This window comes from Equus quagga, chromosome 6 (assembly GCF_021613505.1).
Source record: "Equus quagga isolate Etosha38 chromosome 6, UCLA_HA_Equagga_1.0, whole genome shotgun sequence".
In the NCBI taxonomy this organism is placed as follows: Eukaryota; Metazoa; Chordata; class Mammalia; order Perissodactyla; family Equidae; genus Equus; species Equus quagga.
The window spans coordinates 70,808,116-70,830,420 of NC_060272.1; the positions used below are offsets into that span (position 1 = coordinate 70,808,116).

Below are 22,305 nucleotides of genomic sequence, written 5' to 3' on the forward strand. Positions count from 1 at the left end.
GTCTTTCCAGCCATCAGGACGCTGCTAAACAAAAATATCTCTATGTGCATAAGAATAAATTATAACAAAAATTCCATCAGTGTTTCATCATTTTCAGTACCAAAAAAATGTGGTTGTTACTTTCTCTATGGGAGGTGACATTTTGCTGACATATTTGGCTACTTCACTAGATAAGAAATAACAGGAAATGTACCACAGCAACAGGATGAGGAGAAAAGAATTAGATGCTGCTACTTGATATTTTTATAGCTTTTGTTTTTCTTGAAAATAATTCAAAACATACAATATGATTAATCAAATGCAGGAGTCTGTAAAATTCCATTTCTTGGTGGTGTGGGGAGGTGGGAAACAGTTGCACTAACTGCTTACATCACTCCCCAGCTAGAAGCCTGGATCATCCCAGCTTCTCAGCTTTCCTATTTTACAAGCCAATAGATTTTTCTATCATCATGGAATATCTGAGTATATAGTTTTCATCTTCTAAAATTTGATGCATGGATCATAACTATAGTTTTATTTATCAAGGGTTAAACGTATTATCCTGATTATTCTAAAATATCTCAAGAATAGGTTTTAAAATTATTGTCATCCTTTACAAGCTACTGCATTATGATTTGTTAAGCTAGATACATAGTCCACATGAAATAGTCATTGCATGAAAACCTACATTCTCCAGTATTGATAGAAATTTGAATCTGGGCCTATAGAAACATAATTTTATAAAGAGGTCAGTGCCTTAAGGGGAAAAAAGGGCTAGTTGAAATTCCTTTTTCTATTTTCCTTTCATAATCTCTAAACATAACATTAAACTGTCATCATGAATGCACACATATATTTACCTAACTGTAAATCTGTCAAATTAGAGCCACTTGGAGAAGATTCTCACAGAATTTTTAAAAACCCTCAGAGCTGATAACAAAGCATTGGCTCAAGAGCCAGGAGACAGAAATTATTTTTATCACTTTGTTCCAAATTTACTGAATAACGTAGAACCAATCAGTATGCTAAAAGTGACCTTCCTCCTTGCCTAATTTTAGGGGAATATTCTGGGAATCAGAAAATAATTTTAGGACACTTAGGACAGCTTGTTTGAGAAAGATAAACATAAATGCAAACAATTCCTTATATAGACCCTGTCTAATGTGTATTATTACTGAAGAGCAGGAGTTAAAAGAAAAACCCAACAGACCCAGAGATTTAAAAGATTGGCTTGTACCTTTCCTAGTCTATATTTCAGTTGGTAGTATCATCATCCACTAAGCTGCATAATCTAGTAATGCTGATTAGAGGTAAGGGGATGGGAAAAAAAGAAACTAAGTCTTATTAGTTGCCTACTATGCACTAGGCACTTACATGTGTTATCTCTTTTAACCTTCACAGCGGTCCTATTTCATAGATGAGGAAATGAAGTTCAGAATGGCTAAGAAACTCGCCTAAAACAAGAGTTATTGGAATCTACTTGTCTATTTCTTGATTCTGTATCTTCTCCATCTTCACATCCCTGGCACACGTTCCCAAAAGGCTATTGAGCCTTAAAATTGTATCTCCTAAATATTTTTTGAACATATGCCTCTGTCCTCATTCAGGCCCTTACCATTTCTCACCTAGTCCAATACACAGGTTTCTAAAGGTTTACCTGGATATGAAGTTTATTTTCTTTTGTACAAGGATCTGAGATCTTGAGTTATTTTTTTCTAAAACACAAAGCTGCTTAGGTCATTCTTGTTGTATGTCTTTCTTCCTCCCTGGATGATGAGTTACTGATGAGAAAGGGTGACGTCAGCAAGATGATGAACTAGGAATCACCAGGCCCTTGTTCTGCCATTGAAATACCAAATGAACAACAACATATGGACCAAAGTAGTTTTGTGGGAAGTTGTTAAGAAACTGCATTAACCAAGTGAATGCCTAACCAAGAAAAAGCCACACTCAAAACAACAGGACATTTTGTGGGATTTTTGCTTGCCCTTACTCCACCCACTCCCCAGTGCAGCACAATCTGGTCAGGAGGATGTCACTCAATTCCTGGTCCCTCCCTCAGGGTAGAAGGAAAGAGTAGAACTTGCTTGCAACATTCTGGCTTGTCTGAGGGACTGGTTTCTGTCTGACCTGACTCAGAGCGTTGATGGGCATGGTGGCATATTTTGGATATCAGGTAGGCGGCTGCTGAAAGCAGTGGTTGGTGCAGCAGCCTATGAGAGCTTCAGGGGAGTGCAGACTCATGGGCATCTGGAGGCAAGAGATTACAGGCAGAGGAACACAATAGAACATCTAAGGTCCCGAGAATGAGCAGGGATGAGACTCAGAAAAATCAAGAGATTTAAAAGCAGCTGTGTATACAAGAGGATTAAAGAAAAAAAAGCATATGCATAGGTCCAGGGAAGACATATCCCCAGAAAAAATTTGAGAGGACTTTGAGCCTTCATGCCAGGCTGATTAGTAAAGATCTTCCTATGTATAAAGCCAGTTCACAAAGACTAGATGGTCTTTTCAAATGCTCAGTTTTCAACAAAAGATCACAAGCATACAAAGAGGTAAACGTGGCCAATTCAAAGGAACAAAATAAAGCTCCAGAAACCAACACTAATGAAACACAGGCCTTGAACTTATTTAACAAAGACTTTAAAACAATTTACTTAAGTATGTCAATGAGATAAAGGAGAACACAGACAGACAACTAAATGAATTCAGGAAAGCAATGCATGAACAAAATGAGACTATCAACAAAGAGATCAAAATTATGAAAAAAGAACCAAACAGAAATTATGGAGCTGAGAAAAACAATAACTGAATCGAAAAATGCACTGGAGGGGTTCAACAACAGATTCAAACAGATGGAAAAAAGAATCAGAAAATCTGAAGATAGGTCATTTGAAATTATTGAATCTGAGGAAAAAAAGAAAAAAGAATAAAGAAAAGTGAAGGGAACCTATAAGACTTATAAGATACCATCAAACAGATCAATATATGCATTATGGGAGTCCCAGAAGGAGAAGAGAGAGAGAATGGGGCAGAGAATTTATTTGAAGAAAAAAGTGGTGAAAATGTTCCAAACTTGAGGAAAGACATGGATATACACATAAAAAACTTAACAAACTCTAAGTAGGGTAAACCCAAAGAGACTCATACTGAGACATATTATAATTAAACTGTAGAAAGTCAAAGACAAAGAGAGAATCTTGAAAACAGCAAGAAAAAAGTAACTTGTCATATACAAGGGATCTTCAATAAGATTATCAGTGGATTTCTCAGCAGAAATCTTGCAGGCTAGAAGCCAGTGAGATAATATATTTAAAGTACTGAAAGAAAAAACTGTCAATCAAGAAGAGTATTGACAGCAAAACTGTTCTTTAAAATTGAGAGAGAAATTAAGACATTTCCAGCTTTTGTAAGCTGAGGGAATCAAGACTAGACCTGCCCTACGAGAAATGCTAAAGAGAGTTCTTAAAGTTGAAACAAAGGGATGCTAGACAGTAACTTAAAACCATATGAATATATAAGTCCTCTGGTAAGGATATGGACAAATATAAAAACTTGAATTACTGTAATTTTGGTTTGTAACTCCACCATTCAATCTTTTATAAGATTCAAAAGGCAAAAGCATAAAAAATACAGACATGCTTGTTTTATTGTGCTTTGCTTTACTTTGCTTCTCAGATACTGTGTGTTTTACAAGACTCCCCACCAGCAAAAAGCTTACAACTCACTGAAGGCTCAGATGATGGTTAGAATTTTTTAGCAATAAAGTATTTTTTAATTACATACATTGTTTTTTAGACAAAATGCTATTGCACACTTAATAGGGAGTATAGTGTAAACATAACTTTTATATGCGCTGTGAAACCAAAAAATTTGTGTGACTTGCTTTATTGCGATATTTGCTTTATTGTGGTGGTCTGGAACCAAATCCGCAATATCTCTGAGGTGTGCCTATAATTATAAATCTATGTTAATGGGTATACAGTATACAAGATGCAATTTGTGACATCAACAATGTAAACTGGGGGGTTGGGCAGAGACGTAAATGAGTAGAGTTTTTGTACACAATTGAAGTTAAGCTGTTATCAGTTTAAATTGATTGTTACAACTTTAGGATGCTTTATGTAATCCTCATGGTAACCACAAAGAAAACATCTATAAAATATATACAGGGCTGGCCCAGTGGCGCAGCGGTTGTTTGCACATTCCGCTTCATTTGGTTCGGATCCCGGGTGGGGACATGGCATTGCTTGGCAAGCCATGCTGTGGCAGGTGTCCCACATATAAAGTAGAGGAAGATGGGCACGGATGTTAGCTCAGGGCCAGTCTTCCTCAGCAAATAGAGGAGGATTGGCGGCAGACGTTAGCTCAGGGCTGATCTTCCTCAAAAAGAAATAAAAATACACCAAAGGATATGAGAGGGACATCAAAACATGTCACTACAAAAAACCAACTAAATACAAAGGAAAACACCAAGGAAGGAAACAAGGGACAAAAAGCTATAAGACTTATAGAGAAACAATTAACAAAATCACAATAGCAAGTCCTTCCCTATCAGTAATTGCTTTATATGTAAATGGATTAAACTCCCCAATGAAAAGATGTATATTGACATAACGAATTTAAAAAAATAGGATCTAACTATATGCTTTCTACAAGACACTTACTTTAGATCTAAGGACATCAACAAGTAGGTTGAAAATGAAAGGATGGAAAAAGATATTCCATCCAAATAGTAACCAAAGAGAGCCGGATTGGTATACTAACATCAGACAAAACAAACTTTAAATCAAAAACTATTACAAGAGACAAAGAAGGGCATTATATAATGATAAAAAAGGTCAATTCACCAAGAAGATATGACATTTACATATGCACCAAACATCGGAGCTCCTAAAAATGGGAAACAATCGTTGACAGAGTTGAAGGGAGAAATAGTATCAGCGGACTTTAATACTTACAAGCAAGTTCTAGTCCAGTGTCTGGCGTGTAGTAGGTACTCAAAAAGTGTGTGCAGAATGAATGAATGAATGAATGATCTGGTGTGTGAGTCTCCTATGAATCACAGCCAGGGGGGAGGATCAATGTGGAAAAATGATCATAACAATAAAGATTACCAGATTTACTAATATAGAAATGAAGACTGAATTAGGCAAGGTGATCCTAGTCAATGATATAAAGGTCAAAATTAGTATTTGGGGACTCCTTGGAAAAAGTATACATTTTTAAAGGCGTTCAGAGGGATAAATAAGACATATTGCACTTAAAACAGTGTCAATGGCTTATATGCCTCTGGGTATATCAATGCATTCATATATAATATTAACAATTTAAAGATGAGAGTGATATAGGCATAAATCATTGTAATGGGAAGGACACTAGTTATTGTTAGGTATTGAAGGTTATCTAACTGTGAAGATTAGTGGAACCAAGCTCTCTGTATTCCTGCAGAAAAACCTAACTGGGGTTCACTTCCCTCAACTATTGTTTAACTTCATGACAGTGAAAGTGACTACAGGTAGAAATGATGCTCATGCTGGCCTGGGCTTTCAAAGAACTTTTCCAGTTTTTACCTGAGTTACCCTTGGAAACCTCAGCGTGTGCAAACAGAACTTCCGCAGACTGGGAATTCCCAGATAGGAGAGGAAGACAAGGTGAGTAAAACTAAAAGGATTTGCACAGCATTTTTATGGGGACTTAACTACTTCACTTTGGGCAGACAAACTTGGGCCTTTGCAAGAAGCTGTTGATGGAAACAAACAGCAGATTAAATCCTTCTCTGGGCTGATTAGTGTTGCTGCAACAACAACAACAATCATTTTGCATGAGCAAAGATGGCAGCTCCTAATGTGGCCAAACATCCAGAAATTGTGGCAAAAGTCATGAGAGTGGCTGGGAGAGAAGGTGTGAGTGGATTATGAAGGCACCGCCACTGTCAGAAAACTTGAAGCACTGAACTGCTGCAGTATCTTCATACAAGCAAATTCCCAACTGAAACTCCTATAACTGCAGTGGACCTTTAAGTCCTTACCTCATTTCTTCTACTCCGGTAAACAGAAAGATAAGATTCCCATTTTACTGATAAAGAAACCAAGAGATAGAGTTCACACAACTAGTATGTGTCCCCAGAGCCAATAGATTTTGTTCTTCCTGATCACTTTAAACTTTGCTCTCCTCTTAAAATTCACATAATTAAATAGCCACGTTATTCTCTATGTATGCACTTTGGAATTCCAATCTGTTGACACAATGACTCTCTTCTTCTATATAATGAATATTGGGTAAATTCCTCTTAAAGAAAAAAATCAGACAGCAGATATTTAAGTAGCAGCACCTTTTTCACACTCACTAGAAAGACTTAAAAATGAACCAATTTATTTCTTCTGAGTAAAGAAGCACAAATACTACATCTGGAAACAGGCAGTACACTAGAACTTTGGGGCCAGAAACACCATTTGCGATTAGCCCAGGAGGATCTTCTTCAGATGAGCAAACTGACCCCCAGGGAGGAAAAGTGAGCTACCCCAAGTCACCCTGTCAGTCACAGAGCCTGGATGATAATGCCCAGGTCTTAGTGTAACTTCAATAAAAGTGATTACTTCACCTTTACCTTGAGGAGAAAATATAGCTCACTCTGTAAGTCATCTCTCTCTCAAAATGAAGAGATTTTTAAAAGAAAGAAAAAAGTAGAGTGCTGTTTGATAGTCATAGCTAATTATCTATATTCCAGTTACCCAGAGCATACCCCAAGCCTAGAGAAGATGGCACCAACCCAGAGAAACCAGCCTAATAGTGGCACCACACCTCAAATGACTAATGTGGAAATACATAGATGATTATGGACATGACAAATCAGGAAGGCTAGACTCACCAGGAATAGGTGTGGGAGGAACTGTTATTAAATATTTATACAGCACTGATGTACAATAAACGTAATTGTGCCAAACATATGAAGTCCTTGCCCCGAGGAGTTTGCTTTTAGTTGTAAAGCTGGTTACTCCTGAGATATTTGTTATGTTGCTTCTTCAGGTAAACAATCCATTCCACACATCAAAGAACCATCATTTCAATGAGCTTTCTTGGGAATAAGACTATACCTGATGATGTAATGCAAAAGTGGCATATATTTCTCAACATATTAACAATTTTAGGAAATTCACTTTTATTCTCTGACAAGTTTACGGTTATCTCTTTTTGTTGAGTCTCTTTTCATTCTTTCTACTTAACTCTTCTACATTGTTGCACAAAACACAATTATATTCCCTGTTATTGCAGAATACATAAGGACACCAGCCAGAGTAAACTGCATTAGAAAGTTCTGATTTTGTAAATCTGTATTAGCCAGAAAGAAATTGTTAAATAATTGGAGCCAATCATGTATGTAGAAACAAAATACATTAATAAAGAACACTGATTCAAAAACATTATGCAACTTGATGGACATGGGAAGAGCTGACATCAGCTTTACAGGATACAGTAAGTGGTGAAAGGGAAGTGGAAAAATGATGTTGCCTTAGATGGAAAAAGATTTTATTTAGCTCAGATGATGCTCAGAGGATACTGTATTATACTTATCACTTACTTAAATCTGCAAAGGATTTAAAGTAGCTAGTAATATAAGCAAAAAATCCTGTCAAACTGGGATATATTAAGACAAGAGCAAAATAACAGGAGTCTAGGTGATAAGGGATTTGGAGAGAGGAGAGAAAACTACTTTTGCGGGAAACTAATACTAAGACTATCACTTCTTAGGAAATAATTTAGCTTTGTGTATGTTACTGATGGGTAAGACAGATCAGGCAGTTAAGACAGACAGTCAAGCAAAGCATTCACTCATTCATTCATTTATTCATTCATTCATGGGATACATAGTGTCTGCCTTCAAAAGGCTTGGACAGAAAAGAAAAAAAAAAGAAGATAAGGGGCTGGCCCCATGACCGAGTGATTAAGTTCCTGCGCTCCGCTTCGGCGGCCCAGGATTTTGCTGGTCTGGATCCTGGGTGCAGACATGGCACCACTTGTCAGGCCATGCTGAGGCAGAGTCCCACATGCCACAACTAGAAGGACTCACAACTAAAATATACAACTATGAATTGGGGGGATTTGGGGAGAAAGAGCAGGAGAAAAAAAAAAGAAGATTGGCAACAGTTGTTAGCTCAGGGGCCAATCTTTAAAAAAAAAAAAAAAAGGCTTGAAGCCTGGGCAAGGAGCGTGGTGATAACAACAGATATACACAGAATTAAATACCATAATAGCATGATGTGCAAAGACCTATGGAACCAAAGGTGAGGTACAACTAAATTATCTGGGGGTGGGAGTATAAGGGACAGTTTGAGAGATAAGGTGACACTTGGACTCAGCTTTTAAATAGAATAGGACAGTCAGAGAAAAGCAAGGTGGGCAGATGAGGAACCTGTGCGAAGACCCACATCAATGAAAGGACCGCAGGGCCAGAGAGCAGGCAGTGGTTCGGTGTGGCTGGAGCAGCATGTAGAATGGCCAGAGGCAGGAACGAAGCCTTCCATCTGAGTATGGGGCCAGAATGGGAGGGTTCGTGGGTCTTCAATGCCATATTCAAGAGTGTAGGCTTGATTCTGAAAGAAAGGGGCTTAAACGCGAGAGAGGCACTATCAAAAAGAAAATGCAGGGTGTTATAGAATACCTCAATGTTTAATAGAAGAAGATCTGTCAGTGGATGAAAGGACTACGTTGGGGATGCAGTTCTAGACTCCAGAGGGGATCTTTAAAAAGCAGAGATTCTTGGTATCAGCTACCATTTTTATCCTACTTTACAGAGGATACTTTAGGGTATACGGGGTAGCTGAATTACTTAGCTAGATTCACAGGCTGCTAATGGAAGAGGGGAGAGCAGAACACAGCTCTGGCTGGGGCATAAGCATTCTCCTGAGCACTCACTTTGGGCGGAGATCATTGGATAATGTTTCAGGGAGACAAAATAGAAAACTTAGCTCTTCTATTAGAAGAGCTAAGAATTAAGGTAGAAAGATGACAGAAAAATGACAAAAGACAGTAAACTTAATAGGAAGAATGGTACAGATATATTTCTTTACACAACAGAGTTGATATCTTCCTGAAAAGTGCAACATATTTTTGTCAAACAAATTATTTAAAATGTATTATATAAGAGAATTTATTAATTCATAGTATGGATAATTTATACACTTTATAACGACACTCTGATAAGTTTCTGATTTTTATTAAATTATCTTTCAAAAGCAATACAGTTATACTGTAAACTGAGTTGAAAACAAAGCTCCCCTCATTGAATAATGCTGCCCAAATTAATGTGAACTTATCACAAACTACTCTGGGTATTAAAAACATAAAATAAGTTGGAAGTCTGCTAGCCCAAGATGGACTTACTTCCTGATTCTTTAAGACCGTCTTCTGTTGTACACCACTGGAAGATGGTAAGCAAAGTTCCCTGGGTTGTCTGAGAACAAGCTTTGTCCTCTATGTGACTTCGCTACATGGATCACTGAGCCCGTTCAGGTGAATACAAACATGTTTCTGACAAGAGAAATCCTCTTAAGACAGGAAATATGAGTCTTATCCCCTACTAATGAGTCTACCAAAGTTTTAACTGACGGAGCTTCTAACAAGAGTGATTTTGGCTTACACTATAAGATGGTCTGAGCAATATGCTGATGGGGACACGTTTAACTCCAGTCATAGTGGGGTCATTCCAGGGCTTTGTTTAGAACACATGTTTCTACACGTAAAGGAGAGAAAAAAAACCCTGCTATCTATACTCCAACTGTCTCCTGTAGAGGATGAATTTTGTTAGACTACAGAGTTTCTCAAAGAATAAGCTGAAGAGCCCTCCATCAGAATCAAGAACGATTATTAAAAGCAGATATTCCTAGGCCAATCTAAAACTTGATGAACCAGCATCTAAATTTAATTTTTATAAGATTTGCAGATGGTTCTCATGTACCCTTATCATGACCATGGGCTTAGAGGAAGTAGTCTCAGATGGCCCTTTGATTTTGATGAGCAACTTGACTGGTTTTGGATATGCAATGATAGGCCTGAAGGAGAGATTGGGAGTAGGAGCTTGAAAGCTCAGAATTGCTCTATACAATAGAGGGAGAAGAAAATTAAATTCTGACGACATTCTGGTTGAAAGGAATTCGAAACGATAGAGGGGAGAAGAAAAGGAGAAAGGAGTCACCAAGATGGCCAGAGGCTGAAGAATACTGGTAGAGTAAGTGTTGAGGAATCCCAAATGGTAGGGTGGCTGTTAAGGCTTTTAAAGTACAGGGACATCTAATATTAAGTCAAAATTGTTTGTGCTCATTGACTATCTAAATCCTAGATTCTCCTGGTCTCTCCAGACATCCAGTAGAGTTTGCTATACATAAAGAGGCTTTTATGGTTGAGTTTTTGTTTGTGGAAATCAAGGAAGTTAGTTGAACTTCACTTCTGAATCCACACAGTACAGAGTAGAGACAGCATAAGATGACAATGAGAAAATCCATAAATGGCAAAAAAGAACAAACAAAGAAAACATCAGCAGAAGCATAAACTTAAGCACAAGAACACGTGTCCCTGAAAAGTGATAGAAACCTTGGGGTTTGGCCTGGGACTTTCTACAGGTGTTGGCATGGAAACTGGGTCAATCTTTATTGAAATTTTAATAGCAAGGTGCTCCCCGCTGATATTTGGGTTATATGAGGTTATATGATCTTCATTTCCTTCTATTACTTTAAAACAAAACAAAAAACCATTCTGTATTTTCAAATCTTGTGCTTAGAAGAAATTGGCTTTTAAAAAAAATTTGCTTTGAGCTCTTCTAGATTCCTTTTCCCAAAACAATGATTATTTATTACATATACCTTTTGAAGTATGGAATGTTCTGTTAGACAACTTTTTAAGCTGAGGATCACACAAAACAACAGAGTGACCTACTTTTCAGCAGCTAAATTGAGCCCTGACAACCTTAAAAATTAATACACTTCCCAAAATGAGCAAAATATTCACTTTTCAAAGATAGATGCAGGCACATAGCTGTTCTATATGCCTATTTAGGCCAGGTTTACTGTCTACCTTCATTGCCCCTTTAATCAAGAGATTTATTAACTGGTTTTTAAATAGGGATTTGGCTATAATCTGTGTTGGAAAAAAAAGATACACTTTTTTGTTCAATTACTAAAATATATGTTGTAAAGCTGCTTTGGGTTATAACTTTCTGAATATGAGGATGGAATAAGCTTCAGAGAATATTTGGTGAAGGAGAGAGAGCTTGAAATTGAGAAGTTGTGAAATCTTATCCTGTCTCAAATTTGCTCACTTAACATTTAACAGATTATTTTCCACGTGCCTCAGTTTCCTCACTGTGACATGGGAATAACAACAAATCTCAGTCTGTGAGGTCAATGAAAACTTAGCAGACATTCACCTCTCAAAAGGAACATAGCCCTAGGCCTTTTCCCCCAAAAGAAACTGTTTCTACAGGGTCCAGGTTTCCCCTGGATCAGATCTCGGAGGAGAATCACGTTCCCTGTGTGCTCCCTTGAACTAAAGTTACCTTAAACTGAAATTCCCTCTCTCTCACTTGATTGCTTTTGTCAAACAAACTGATTTTTTCTCTCTTAAGGACAGAATGAAAAATAAAACCCGCTGAGATCTTGATGCTGTGCACTAGGCTAGGCTCACCCCCAAGTTGAGTGTCTCCCCAACTGTGACTGACATGTCCTTTTTAAATCTTCCAACCTCACCTGTACCCACCCCCACCCTCCCACAGTGCCGGTACAGAATGGTGGGCACGTAGAGGTGGAATAAACACACGTTGGTGCAAGGACTGCTTGCTTCTGGGACCCTGTGGAAAGGAAAGCTGTGGGTGTCATTTTATCCTCACTTTCTTTGTACACAAAAATGACCCCAGAGGTTCTTAAACTAGGTTTCTGTGATGACCTCGTGGGGATTAGACTGGGAAGCGGGAGACCCTCAATGTAAGATGACTGCATAGGTCTGTATTTCATCACCTGAATGAGTGCATTGAATGAGAAGCTCTCTAAGAATTCTCTCAGATCCACAATTCAATGATTCTGATTCTCCATGGTGCTCACTCCCAAGTGACTTATTTTCTTGTCTAGGTTCTTCAACAGCACAACCACCAAGCACTTTTTGCAGTTTGAGCTCTGAAAAAAACAGCAAATCGCCGGGACATGAAGGCATAGCTGTAAGATTAATAATTAGTAGGGAATTAAGAATTAAACTTTTAAGGAAATGCCTTAAGTTTTCTATGATGTCCTATCGTTGATTAAAAGAACAGCAAGACCAAAAATATACCACTCTAATATAAGACAGCAAAGAGAAGCCAATTGACTCCTTTCTCTTCTCCACCCCCCCCCCCCCCCCAATAAATCCCCCAGAGGCATTGGTTGGGTAGAGATAAATAACCCGTTGTAGCTGTTTGGGGGAGAGGATGAAACAGAAACCCTCTACTCTTCCATCTCACCTTATTCATTCTTGCGTTAACTCATCATTATTTTCAATGCTTGGAAACTTTAAAGAACCTTTTAAAGAGGGAACCATTACTTATCAAATAAACAATGATTACGCTGCTCCTGCCTTCCCTCTTAACCATCTAGGTGGCATTTAGGGAGCTTCCGGACTTCCCACAGCCAAGCACGAAACCCAGTTCCATAGCTGCAAGTCATCTGCCTTGTCCATAGCAGTAAAATTTTCAAAATAAAATAAAAACCGCCTCACATATTCCCTGCTGTGGGAGGTGACTGTGGATGTGAGTGTTACATTATTTTCTTTTTACTTGTTTTTTCTTTAAATTCCTTCTGCTGAGCATGTTAGACAAATTCCTGATGGACGATTTTCTCTGTCCTTCCTCACCCCTACGAGCACCCAATTGATGCAGATTTTGCATTTCCGTTCTAGCTTGTCTGTGAGGGATAGCATTCTGGACCACTTCCTTTCTCCCTGCGCATCCATGTTTGTGCATGTGGGAGTGTCCGGTGTGGAAATCAGAAGCTGATTTATTGCCAATAAAATGGCTTCTATCATTATAAATATTAGTTAAGCATGGTTCAGCACGCAGATTTTAGTCACCTACTTTTTGTTGCAGAAGGACTGAACAGCATGGGTCTATCTGAAACCACAAAGCCCTTTCTAATTTAGCAGAAATTAAGACAAAGTGTAAGGCTATAACTTTGGGATGTTTACGATTTTCCAAAACTGCATTTCTTTCAATTTAAATAATTCTGTAGTGGTTTGTGGCAACTTTATTAAAAGTAATTAAATTTGGCAATATTTCTTTTGAGAAGTTGCTCAACTGCTATTTATTTCGGATGGATGTGATTCAATAACAAAAGAAAATAAGTAGTTACGGTTTATCCTATTTCTGAATAATGAAATTTCTGTGCAGCACTAAGTATCATGTATGATATTCATCAACTTTTATTCATTGGACGTTTCTATATTTTACAATATTACTTGTATTGTTTGAGAGCTTTTATTTTTAAGGACTTAAAATGTTTCTCATTCATCCAGTTGACTGCTTCTAACAAGCATTGTGGCTTAGGCAGTTTAGGCTGCTACAGTAAATTGTCATAGACTCAGTAGCTTAGACAGTAAACACTTATTTCTCACAGTTCTGGAAGCTGGGAAATCTAAGATCAAGGGGCTAGCTGAGTCGATGTTTGGTGAGGGCCCTCTTCTGGTTTGTAGATGACCACCTTCTTGCTGTGTCCTTACATGTCAGAGAGAAAGAGAGATCAACTCTCTTGAGTCTCTTCTTATAAGGGCACTAATCCTATTAATGAGGGCTCCACTCTCATGACCTAATTGCCTGCCAAAGCACCCATCTCCAAATACCAACCAATTGGAGATTGTGGCTTCAACATATGAACTTTTGGGGGACACAAACATTCAGTCCTTAGCATATTGTTACCCTTTAAAAAGTTGGTCAAGAGGTGTCAGGGAGAGTCCTAGGGTTTCATCCTATGGTTGTGATCAGGGGTTAGAAAAAAGACCTGGAGATGGGTAGTCTAGGCCTCTGCATTCTGCCTTTCTACCTTGAGAGATTATAAACGGGAACCAGAAGGAAGTCTATATTTAATGGAACTCAAATCCAGGTGCCATTAGGAGAGAAAAGACAGGTTCTCCTCCTGCCCAAGAACACATTGACCTTTGAGGGTGGGGGTGGCTGGGTGTGTTCAGGGGAGGGGTCTGGACAACAAGGGGCAGGGATGGGGGCCTGCCATGAATAGCTGCTCGCTGCTTCCTGCATATGAAACATGGAATAGTTTAAGAATAACTTTGATCTTTGAGGATCTTTTCCACTTCCTTTAAGTCAGTTGTGCTCGACTAGGGGATGAGATAAATATTCCATTTGGGGGAAATTTTCACAATGCTGTTAGAAAATTTCACAATGTAGTTAGAAGCCTGCTCCCAGCCAAGACTTACTAAATCAAATCTCCAGGGCCCGTGCCTGTGGATTCTGAAAACTGTCCTCCAATAATTCACATTTGTGCAGTTGATTGAAAACTAATGCCCTAAGTTATAAGCTAATATTCCCTTAGTTATACAGCAGTTCAAAAATCTCAAAAGACTGAAAACCCCTCATGAGCTGGGCCTTGGGGAGGGACATTCTACTTATAACCCTTTCCCACCTAGCTGTTTTTTAAAGGGTGCAGAAAAGAGGTACGAATTACAAAAAGTAATAACCCGCCAGCAAAGAAACCCTGATGAGGAGGACAATTAAGGCCCCCTGGGACTTTCCGGTAGGGAGATGCTTCATTGCCAATTAGGGCTTCTGTGCCAGATGACATGGTGTCAGTACTGCCTTTAGCTGACACAACAGGGAGACTTAAATATTGGTTGCCAGAGAAGCTTGAATGCCCAAATTAACGCACTCTGCTCTCCTACTAGAAAATTAGATATGAGAACAAATTACTGTGTATCAATGTCTTAACTATCAACCAGTCCTTTCACAGTGTTTTGTACCTAATAGACAGCTGCAAGATAGTTTAGATTTTTGTTGAATAGTCTTTCTTATGTATATCTTCCATTTACACTTGGGCACCTATTTCAACACTTAAAACTAAGAAATGTTTCTTTAAATTGTATCTTTCTTGCCCATAGTTACTCTACAGCGTCATCCAGTACTGATTATCCATTAAGATAATGTTAGTCTTTCTTAAGTATCAGGGCGGGAGAGCAGTGGGCTATTTGATAGCTGAGGGAGCACCATCGGTAAATCTGGTTCAGTGACAAAAGCACACACCATCTTTGTGGTTCCTCCCTCTCTGTGCTCTGAACTCCCAGGATGTTCAAAGGTACATCTGACAATCAGTTGTTCAGCACACAAAAAAATAACTCATACCCCACTCAGGGTGGAAGGGTTTTAAGACTGTGATTGAAAAATACGCTGACAATTTTGTAATGAGAATTTTTATATGCATGTCATCTAAAAATGACTACCCATTTAATCTCATTTTGTAAGCCCCTACTCCCAGATGTGTATTTTTCTATATTTTAAAGAAAAGCTGGAAGTATTCTACCTAAATTTTGAAGGCAAACATTCCCAAAAGAACGTTGGGGTATGGTCATTTCTTGCGTAATTGAGTAACTGGATGGTCATTTCCCCCAAAAATATTTGTTTAAAGTACATTATTTATCAAACAATTAAAAATCACCACTAAAGTATATTGAGTAAATATCAAATTATGTGAATGGAAAAATATATAATCTTTTCATAATCTGGATGTGAATACATATTTAAAGCATTATTTAAGAATGGGAAGAAAAGCTGTGTAGGAGCTCTCAAACCTCTAAAGTTATACATCTGCTATAGCTCAACAAATGGAAATGAACTGCTTTTGAAACAGGAGTGTTTAAGCCACTTCTCAATATACCTATACAGTAGGTCTTGAATTCAGAAGCCTGTATTTTTATTTTTTTTATGACAAAGAGAAAAGCCTGAAGTCAAGCCATAAATCTAAACCTTCTGCTTAACCTGGGCTCACCATTGGTCCCTGCATAAAGGCCAAACATATCTCCCCTTACTTATAAATTATACAAATAAGTATTCTAGTTTCAGCATTTTTGTTTTCCTTAAAAGTAACAGGGTTATCACTAATGTCCTCATTAAAAGTTTCTTTTTATTTCTTTTTAGAAATGAAAACAAAGCAAAACAAGAACAAAAATTTCATCCCCTTGACTAAACTTGTCCAATAAATTCAATTATTTAAGTAAACAGGCTACCTCAGTTTCTGTTGCATCAGTATTTTTGAGCAAGAAATGCCATAAATATTTTAAATCAAAATGTTAAATGTTGACTTTCAAAAGCCTAAACACTCCTAATATTTAAAAAGACTAATTTCAAGTAGTGAATTCATTTATAACCTTATAAATAAGCTATTTCTAAAAACCACAAGTGCAAACCAATTACCTTCCTATTCGAAGTTTTAGTTCAAAGAAAAGCTTAAGGGCCAAATTTCCAAAAGCAAGGCCTTAAACAGACAAAATTAGGCAAAAATATCAAACACAGCAAGGCTACAGTAAGTTTATAAGACACAGACATTGATGTTTCTAACACCGAACAATTTTCAGAGGCTTTCCACGACAATACTCTCAAGTTTAATGATTCATGTTGAGAAAACACATGGATATTTATATTACGAAGAGCTTCCAGGTCATCCTCTTTTTATGAGAAAATTAAAATTAATGGGTCTTTCAGTGGTGTCTCATTATACAGAATTTACATTAGCAGAGGGTCCGATTAACAACTCTGGATAACTTTCAAACCATGAAGATTTGCAAAAGTATTATAATTATACCCACTACCCACCCATTAGAAGAAAAAGTCCTAATTATGAAAACAAAACTTTTAATAGCACCAAAGAACAAGAGGCCACAGTCAATTCCAGTCCCACATCATTTCATAGTCATGCATCATCTCATTTGAGTTTAACACACCCTTGAAACTGGTGTTTTCATTCCCATTTCACAGATGAAGAAACAGGTTCTGAGAGATCAAGTGACTTGTCCTGGGTTACTCATTTACTGGGATGGGGATGAGAACCTGAACCCAGCTGTGAGGTGGGTAGTTACTTTGTGAAATTCTTTGGCTAAAATCCTGTCATGAGAGGGGAGGTTCAAACTCTTGCCTTTGAGGCCCCCTTTGCTTTGGCCCCTGAGCACGGCTGGCTTTGGAAGTGGCTGTTGAAGGCAGTTACAGGACCAGATGGGCAGGGGTGTGCCCACAGAGTGGTCATGACACATTTATTCTTGCACGTCTTCTACCTTGCCTGACTATTTCAACACCTCTTAAGCACCTACCATATGCAAAGCTCTGTGGTGGGTGTTGTGGGAAATACCAAGGTGTACAGAAATGGTTCCTGGCATCACAAAGTGGAACCACTGAACCTATTCACAACCTACGGCAACTAAACACCATCCCAGAAAGTTCTCATTTTTTTTGGTGAGGAAAATTGTCCCTGAGCTAACATCTGTGCCAATCTTCCTCCACTTTGTATGTGGGACACCACCACAGCATAGCTTGATGAGCAGTGTGCAGGTCTGCACTGGGATCCGAACCCACAAACCCTGTGCCACCGAAGCAGAGCGTGCAGAACTCAACCACTACATCACAGGGCCGGCCCCTGGAAGTACTCTTTTTATAGCACGTCTTTAAGGAGGTCCTGATTAAGTTCTCCATGTCCCTTGAAGGCCCTGCTGAAATGTCATCAAAGGCAGCAGGGTTCCAGAACGACAGAATTCTAACAGGGAACATAACACTTGAGGAGGCACGCTTAATTACAGTGTTTTTCACTGTGCCTCTGATAAGCAGGCTCCCAGGAGGCAATCCAAACCCAACTGCCCATCCTCACAGACTCCTTCTGGCCACCCTAAGGAGGCCAGAATGCATCCAGTTGCCATTGTTCTAAAGACTACCTTGTGTTTCCAATAAAAACCCGCATGCAGCAAGAAAAAGAAGAAAGCACTTTTACTTTAGAAATATGTTTGATTATAAAAATGATTCTAAATAACTTATTTTTAGATTGTGGATTTAAAAAAAAATGCCTTTTGAACAGAATTGAGTTAAAAGTGAGAATCGAGGTTAGCCTACATGCTGGTGTATCCACCATGTGAGTCCTGACCAGCGCTCCCTGCTCCTCCTGGCCCTGAGCAGCCCTCAGCATGCTCATCCTCTGATTAAGCAACAGGGAAGTACATGGACCTGCCTGTTTCCTGAAGGCAGATGGCTCCTTGCTTTTCACAGCAGAGGACTGTAAAACCAGTAGGATATTTTAAGAACTAGCTGATTAAACTGACCAACTTGTTTGCGTGAGATGCTGAATGAACGACCCAGTACACCTGGCACCTGAGCCCCAATTCCTTCCAGGTGCAGGACGGGATGCTCCTTAATCAGACGTGCCTATGGGTGTGGTAATGCATCAGGACCACTTCTCTCTTCCCTTTGCTTTCTTTAACTGAGCTAAGCCCACTGCTAGGGAGCTGCTGGGGGTTCTTTCAGGAGGAGGGGGAAACCAGGCTAGCTGCTTGCTAGAGACCTACACTCTTATTGCCTGGCCTGGTGAGACCCAAGGCTGTAGAACATCAACCAAGCAACTCAAACTAGCATTCTACTGATGAGCCTTCTTTAAGGGAAGAAAAAGTGTTAGTTTTTGATGTTTCTATGTAAATATGCTTTTAAGATATATTGATTTTCTTTTTTAAGATTCATTGCTGTGAGTATGGTGCTCCTTCATTCCTTTATTCAAGAGTTATTTACTGAGTTGTACAATAGGCAAGGCACCCTACTAGGAAAATTCTTTCCCATCAGCCTAGATCAGAAACTGTCTTATTTTTTGCTCTCTTCCCAAGGTCTAGAATAGTTCCTGGCATATAGTAGAATCTAGCACATTTTTCAATGAATGAATTACATGCTGAGACAAGGGATACCTGCATTTTTTCCCCCACCAGGAATTCTTATAGCGATGAAAGTCAGTATAGGGACCTTCTCCTTTGACAGTCTCTATCTGCAAACTAGTTCTTTTCTAGAGGCAGAAACAGGCCCCAAAGGATAGTCACAGCTTCACAGCAAATTAATTAACCATCACATTGATGAACACCTATTACATGCAATTCTTTCTTCTAGACAATTGGGCCATTCAAGGACGTATAAGATATAGGCCCTGTTTTCAAAGAGTTTCTATAAAAACAAAAACTTAATAGTCACCACAAAGTGTCAAAGTGATCACTAAACCCATTCACAATCTAAGAAAACTGAACATAATCCCAGGAAGTACTCTTTTTATAACTTTATGCAGTACTCAGCCCAAGGTGGTGGTAGGCATAAAGGAGAATTCAAAGAGGCCAGCAGTGGAAGACTGAGTGATTGCAGAAGATAGAAGACTTGAATTGGGCCTTGAAGCCCAGGTGGAGAATGGAAGAAAGGGCATAACAGGAACGCAGGAGTGGGTGTGTGTGTGTGTGCTTTTTGGGAGAAGAGGGAGAATGGCATGAATAGAGTCTGGAAGCAGGCAGAGCATACAAGGTACACCAACAGTTAATTCAGTTCAGTACAATTTGAGTCAAGCGAATAAATATTTATTGAGTGCATACTATGTGCCAGGCATTGTGATAGGTACTAGGGATACAATGGTTAACAAGACTAATATGGTCCCTGGCTCACTGGCTAGTGGGAGATACAGACAAGTAAACAGACAATTACAATACAGTGTGATAAGTACTGTGATAGGGAAAAGTCCAGGTGTTATAAGAAGGACACAGAATGGACCCAACCCAGATGCAGGGGTCAGGAAAACTTCTGAGAAGAAGGGATGTCAGGCTGACACCTGAAGCTAAGGTAGGAATTATTAGGTGAAACTATGCAGGTAGTGTACCCAGCACCTACCCTAGAAGAGCAATGGGCCACGGGGATCTAAAGCTGCCTGAGTTTGTTGGAATGCAAGGGGCAGGTGTGCTAAGAGATGAGGCTGTGGACAGGAGCAGTGGCCAGATGATATAGACTCTTCTATCTCGCATTAAGGAGTTTGGACTTTATCCTAAGAGAGTGGTAACCACTGGAGAGTTTTAAGCAAGGGAATGAGACAAACAGATTTGCATTTTGGGTAGATAACTCTGCAGTGTGAGATGGCCCTTATAGGAGAAATAGGTGATAAGAACAGAAGGGTAATATGTAGCTAGATTCTTGAAGGTCTGTCCCTAACACAGTGCAACAACTAAATGAATATTTCACGAATGAATGAATGAACTGATCAACCAGTCAGTCATTCACAGGTCTGAAAACATGAGATCAGAGGTGAAGTCTAGTTTTCTGTGCCTATGTAAGGGTCAGAGGTAATGCATATTGGAATACCGACATGTCCTCAAGTCTTGAATGTCATCAGACAAATGATAACGACAGTTGACAACAGAATGCAGTGTAATAGAGCGGAAACAGCTTCAATGCCAGAGTCAAAAGACCCACGTCTGAGCCCTAGCTTTTCGAGTTATTAATTTTGAAATGTACCTTAATTTCTCCGGCTCTCAGGTCCCACAACTACTATATCTGCTCTTTATGTGCAACTACACAGCAGCATAAAATGAGAATGGTAATCACAATCTATGCACCTTTCTGTTTTCAGGTGACGTTTAGGGGCTGTGGTGGGATTTGCAGCCCAGTGCGTTTCTAAGTCATCCATCGTAAAAAAAAAAAAAAGTTAGTGTAACCCGCATGACAATGGAGTTGTGGTTTAGTCGAAAAGAATTTAGAAATCAAATAGCCGGTGTTGTTCAAACTTTGGGCGGTAACTCTTTAACCTGTCAACTGGAGACCCTGGTAGAGAGGTCTCTACTCGCACACTTACACCTGTGGCCCATTCTATCTGGGCTTTGCTTTTTTCTGCCGAGGAGTTTGACCCCAGGCCAACATCACTAAACCAAGAAGAAATTCATGAAAACAACAGCTTCCTTTAGAAATGTAATTTTCCACTTTTGGCCTTGAGTCTACATATTTCTAGATCATCTCCTGGCTACTTCCTAAAGCGGTATAAAGACTCAGCTGTTAGGGGGAGTCAATTTCATTTTTATGAAGTAAAACTTGATTGAATTATTTTTTTGTTTTCTATCATCATAGAGTCAGCCTCAGCAGTTGGGTCTAATCTATCATCTCTAAACACTCTAATAAATCAATCAATCACAACAAAAAGGCCACCGCCAGTTTCTCCAGGAAATTCCAATGCAAATAGTATTGAAATCAAGTTGACTAAATAATTCATCCTCGCCAGTGATCACTCTCCAGCGATCTCTCAGTTAGGGCTCCCTGTCACGGGCATCTTATATGGTCTACACCTCTGTAATATCCGGGCACGGACATCTAAAGCAGACATCAGAGTCCCTTCATCACGACTGAAATCCATGGGTCTTCTGTGCTCTAATACATTTCACCATCCACATTGTTTAATTGAGCCCTTTACTACAAATGGTTTTAGGCTCTGATGCAAGACAGGAATTTGAAGCATGCATTCGAGTATTTAATGGTGTTAATTTCTGGTGCACACAAACATCAGCTTCACTCAACAATCCAATAATCTAGCAAAATAAAGAGAATATGCCAGAGAATGAAATGCAGCATGGAATTCTTGAGGACTGCAAGCAAAGCAGTTTCACGATCCTGCTGTCCCTGACAAGTAATAAAATAGCTGCCTATTTACAGACCCCTAAAGATGTTACAACAAAGAAAGAAAATAAAAGAAAGAAGATGGGGTAGTTTCAGATCGAAAAACCATTCCATTTTTACATTCAAATATGTTTATTTGGCTACTTTAAGCTCTTACACTTGTCCCAAGTTAATTTTAAGTGTAACACATCTGATTGTAACAAATGAAATATAGTCCTTGTGTTATTTTTAACTGGCAGGCATAAATTTAAACAATTCCTACCTGGAATTATGGATGGTCTCTTTTTCGGGCGCCTCAGGTGAACGGGTTCCAAGTTTTTAATGTTTCTTTGATGTCTTCCTCTAATGTCATTTCCTACAAGTAGTTCAGGCGGCAGACTGCTCCGTCTTGATGATTTGTAATCATTTTGAGATGAATTTAGTTTGTTCTTCGTCCTGGAATATAAATTGCTGTCATCAACTGCCATTGCAGGAGATACATTAGAGACTTTCAACAAAAATCTTTTTCAAAAGCCAAAACCAGAGGCAGCCACAGCCAGCCGTCTCCTCCCCAGATTCAGATGTTCTCATGCTTTACTCTGCACTTGTTTGGGAGGCTTAGCAAGTTGATAGGCGTGGACGTGAACAGGTGTAGAATTACTAAGTAGCCCCTCCTT

General features: G+C 39.0%; 1 protein-coding gene across 5 annotated transcripts in view; it reads right to left on the reverse strand.

Moving 5' to 3' along the window:
* The window catches only part of FRY (FRY microtubule binding protein), a 401,426-nt gene that overhangs the window by 287,982 nt on the left and 91,139 nt on the right, over positions 1-22,305 (reverse strand). For 3 of the 5 annotated variants that reach the window (XM_046664264.1, XM_046664265.1, XM_046664263.1), the window contains exons 1-2: positions 21,912-22,203; positions 11,988-12,143 (exon numbers count right to left, since the gene is read on the reverse strand). In XM_046664264.1, the coding sequence (XP_046520220.1) occupies positions 11,988-12,143; positions 21,912-22,116 (361 nt within the window). In that variant the 5' untranslated portion in view covers positions 22,117-22,203. Of the gene's footprint in view, positions 1-11,987; positions 12,144-21,911; positions 22,204-22,305 lie in introns of those variants that run through there. The other 2 variants (XM_046664270.1, XM_046664266.1) reach the window with 2 other exon arrangements.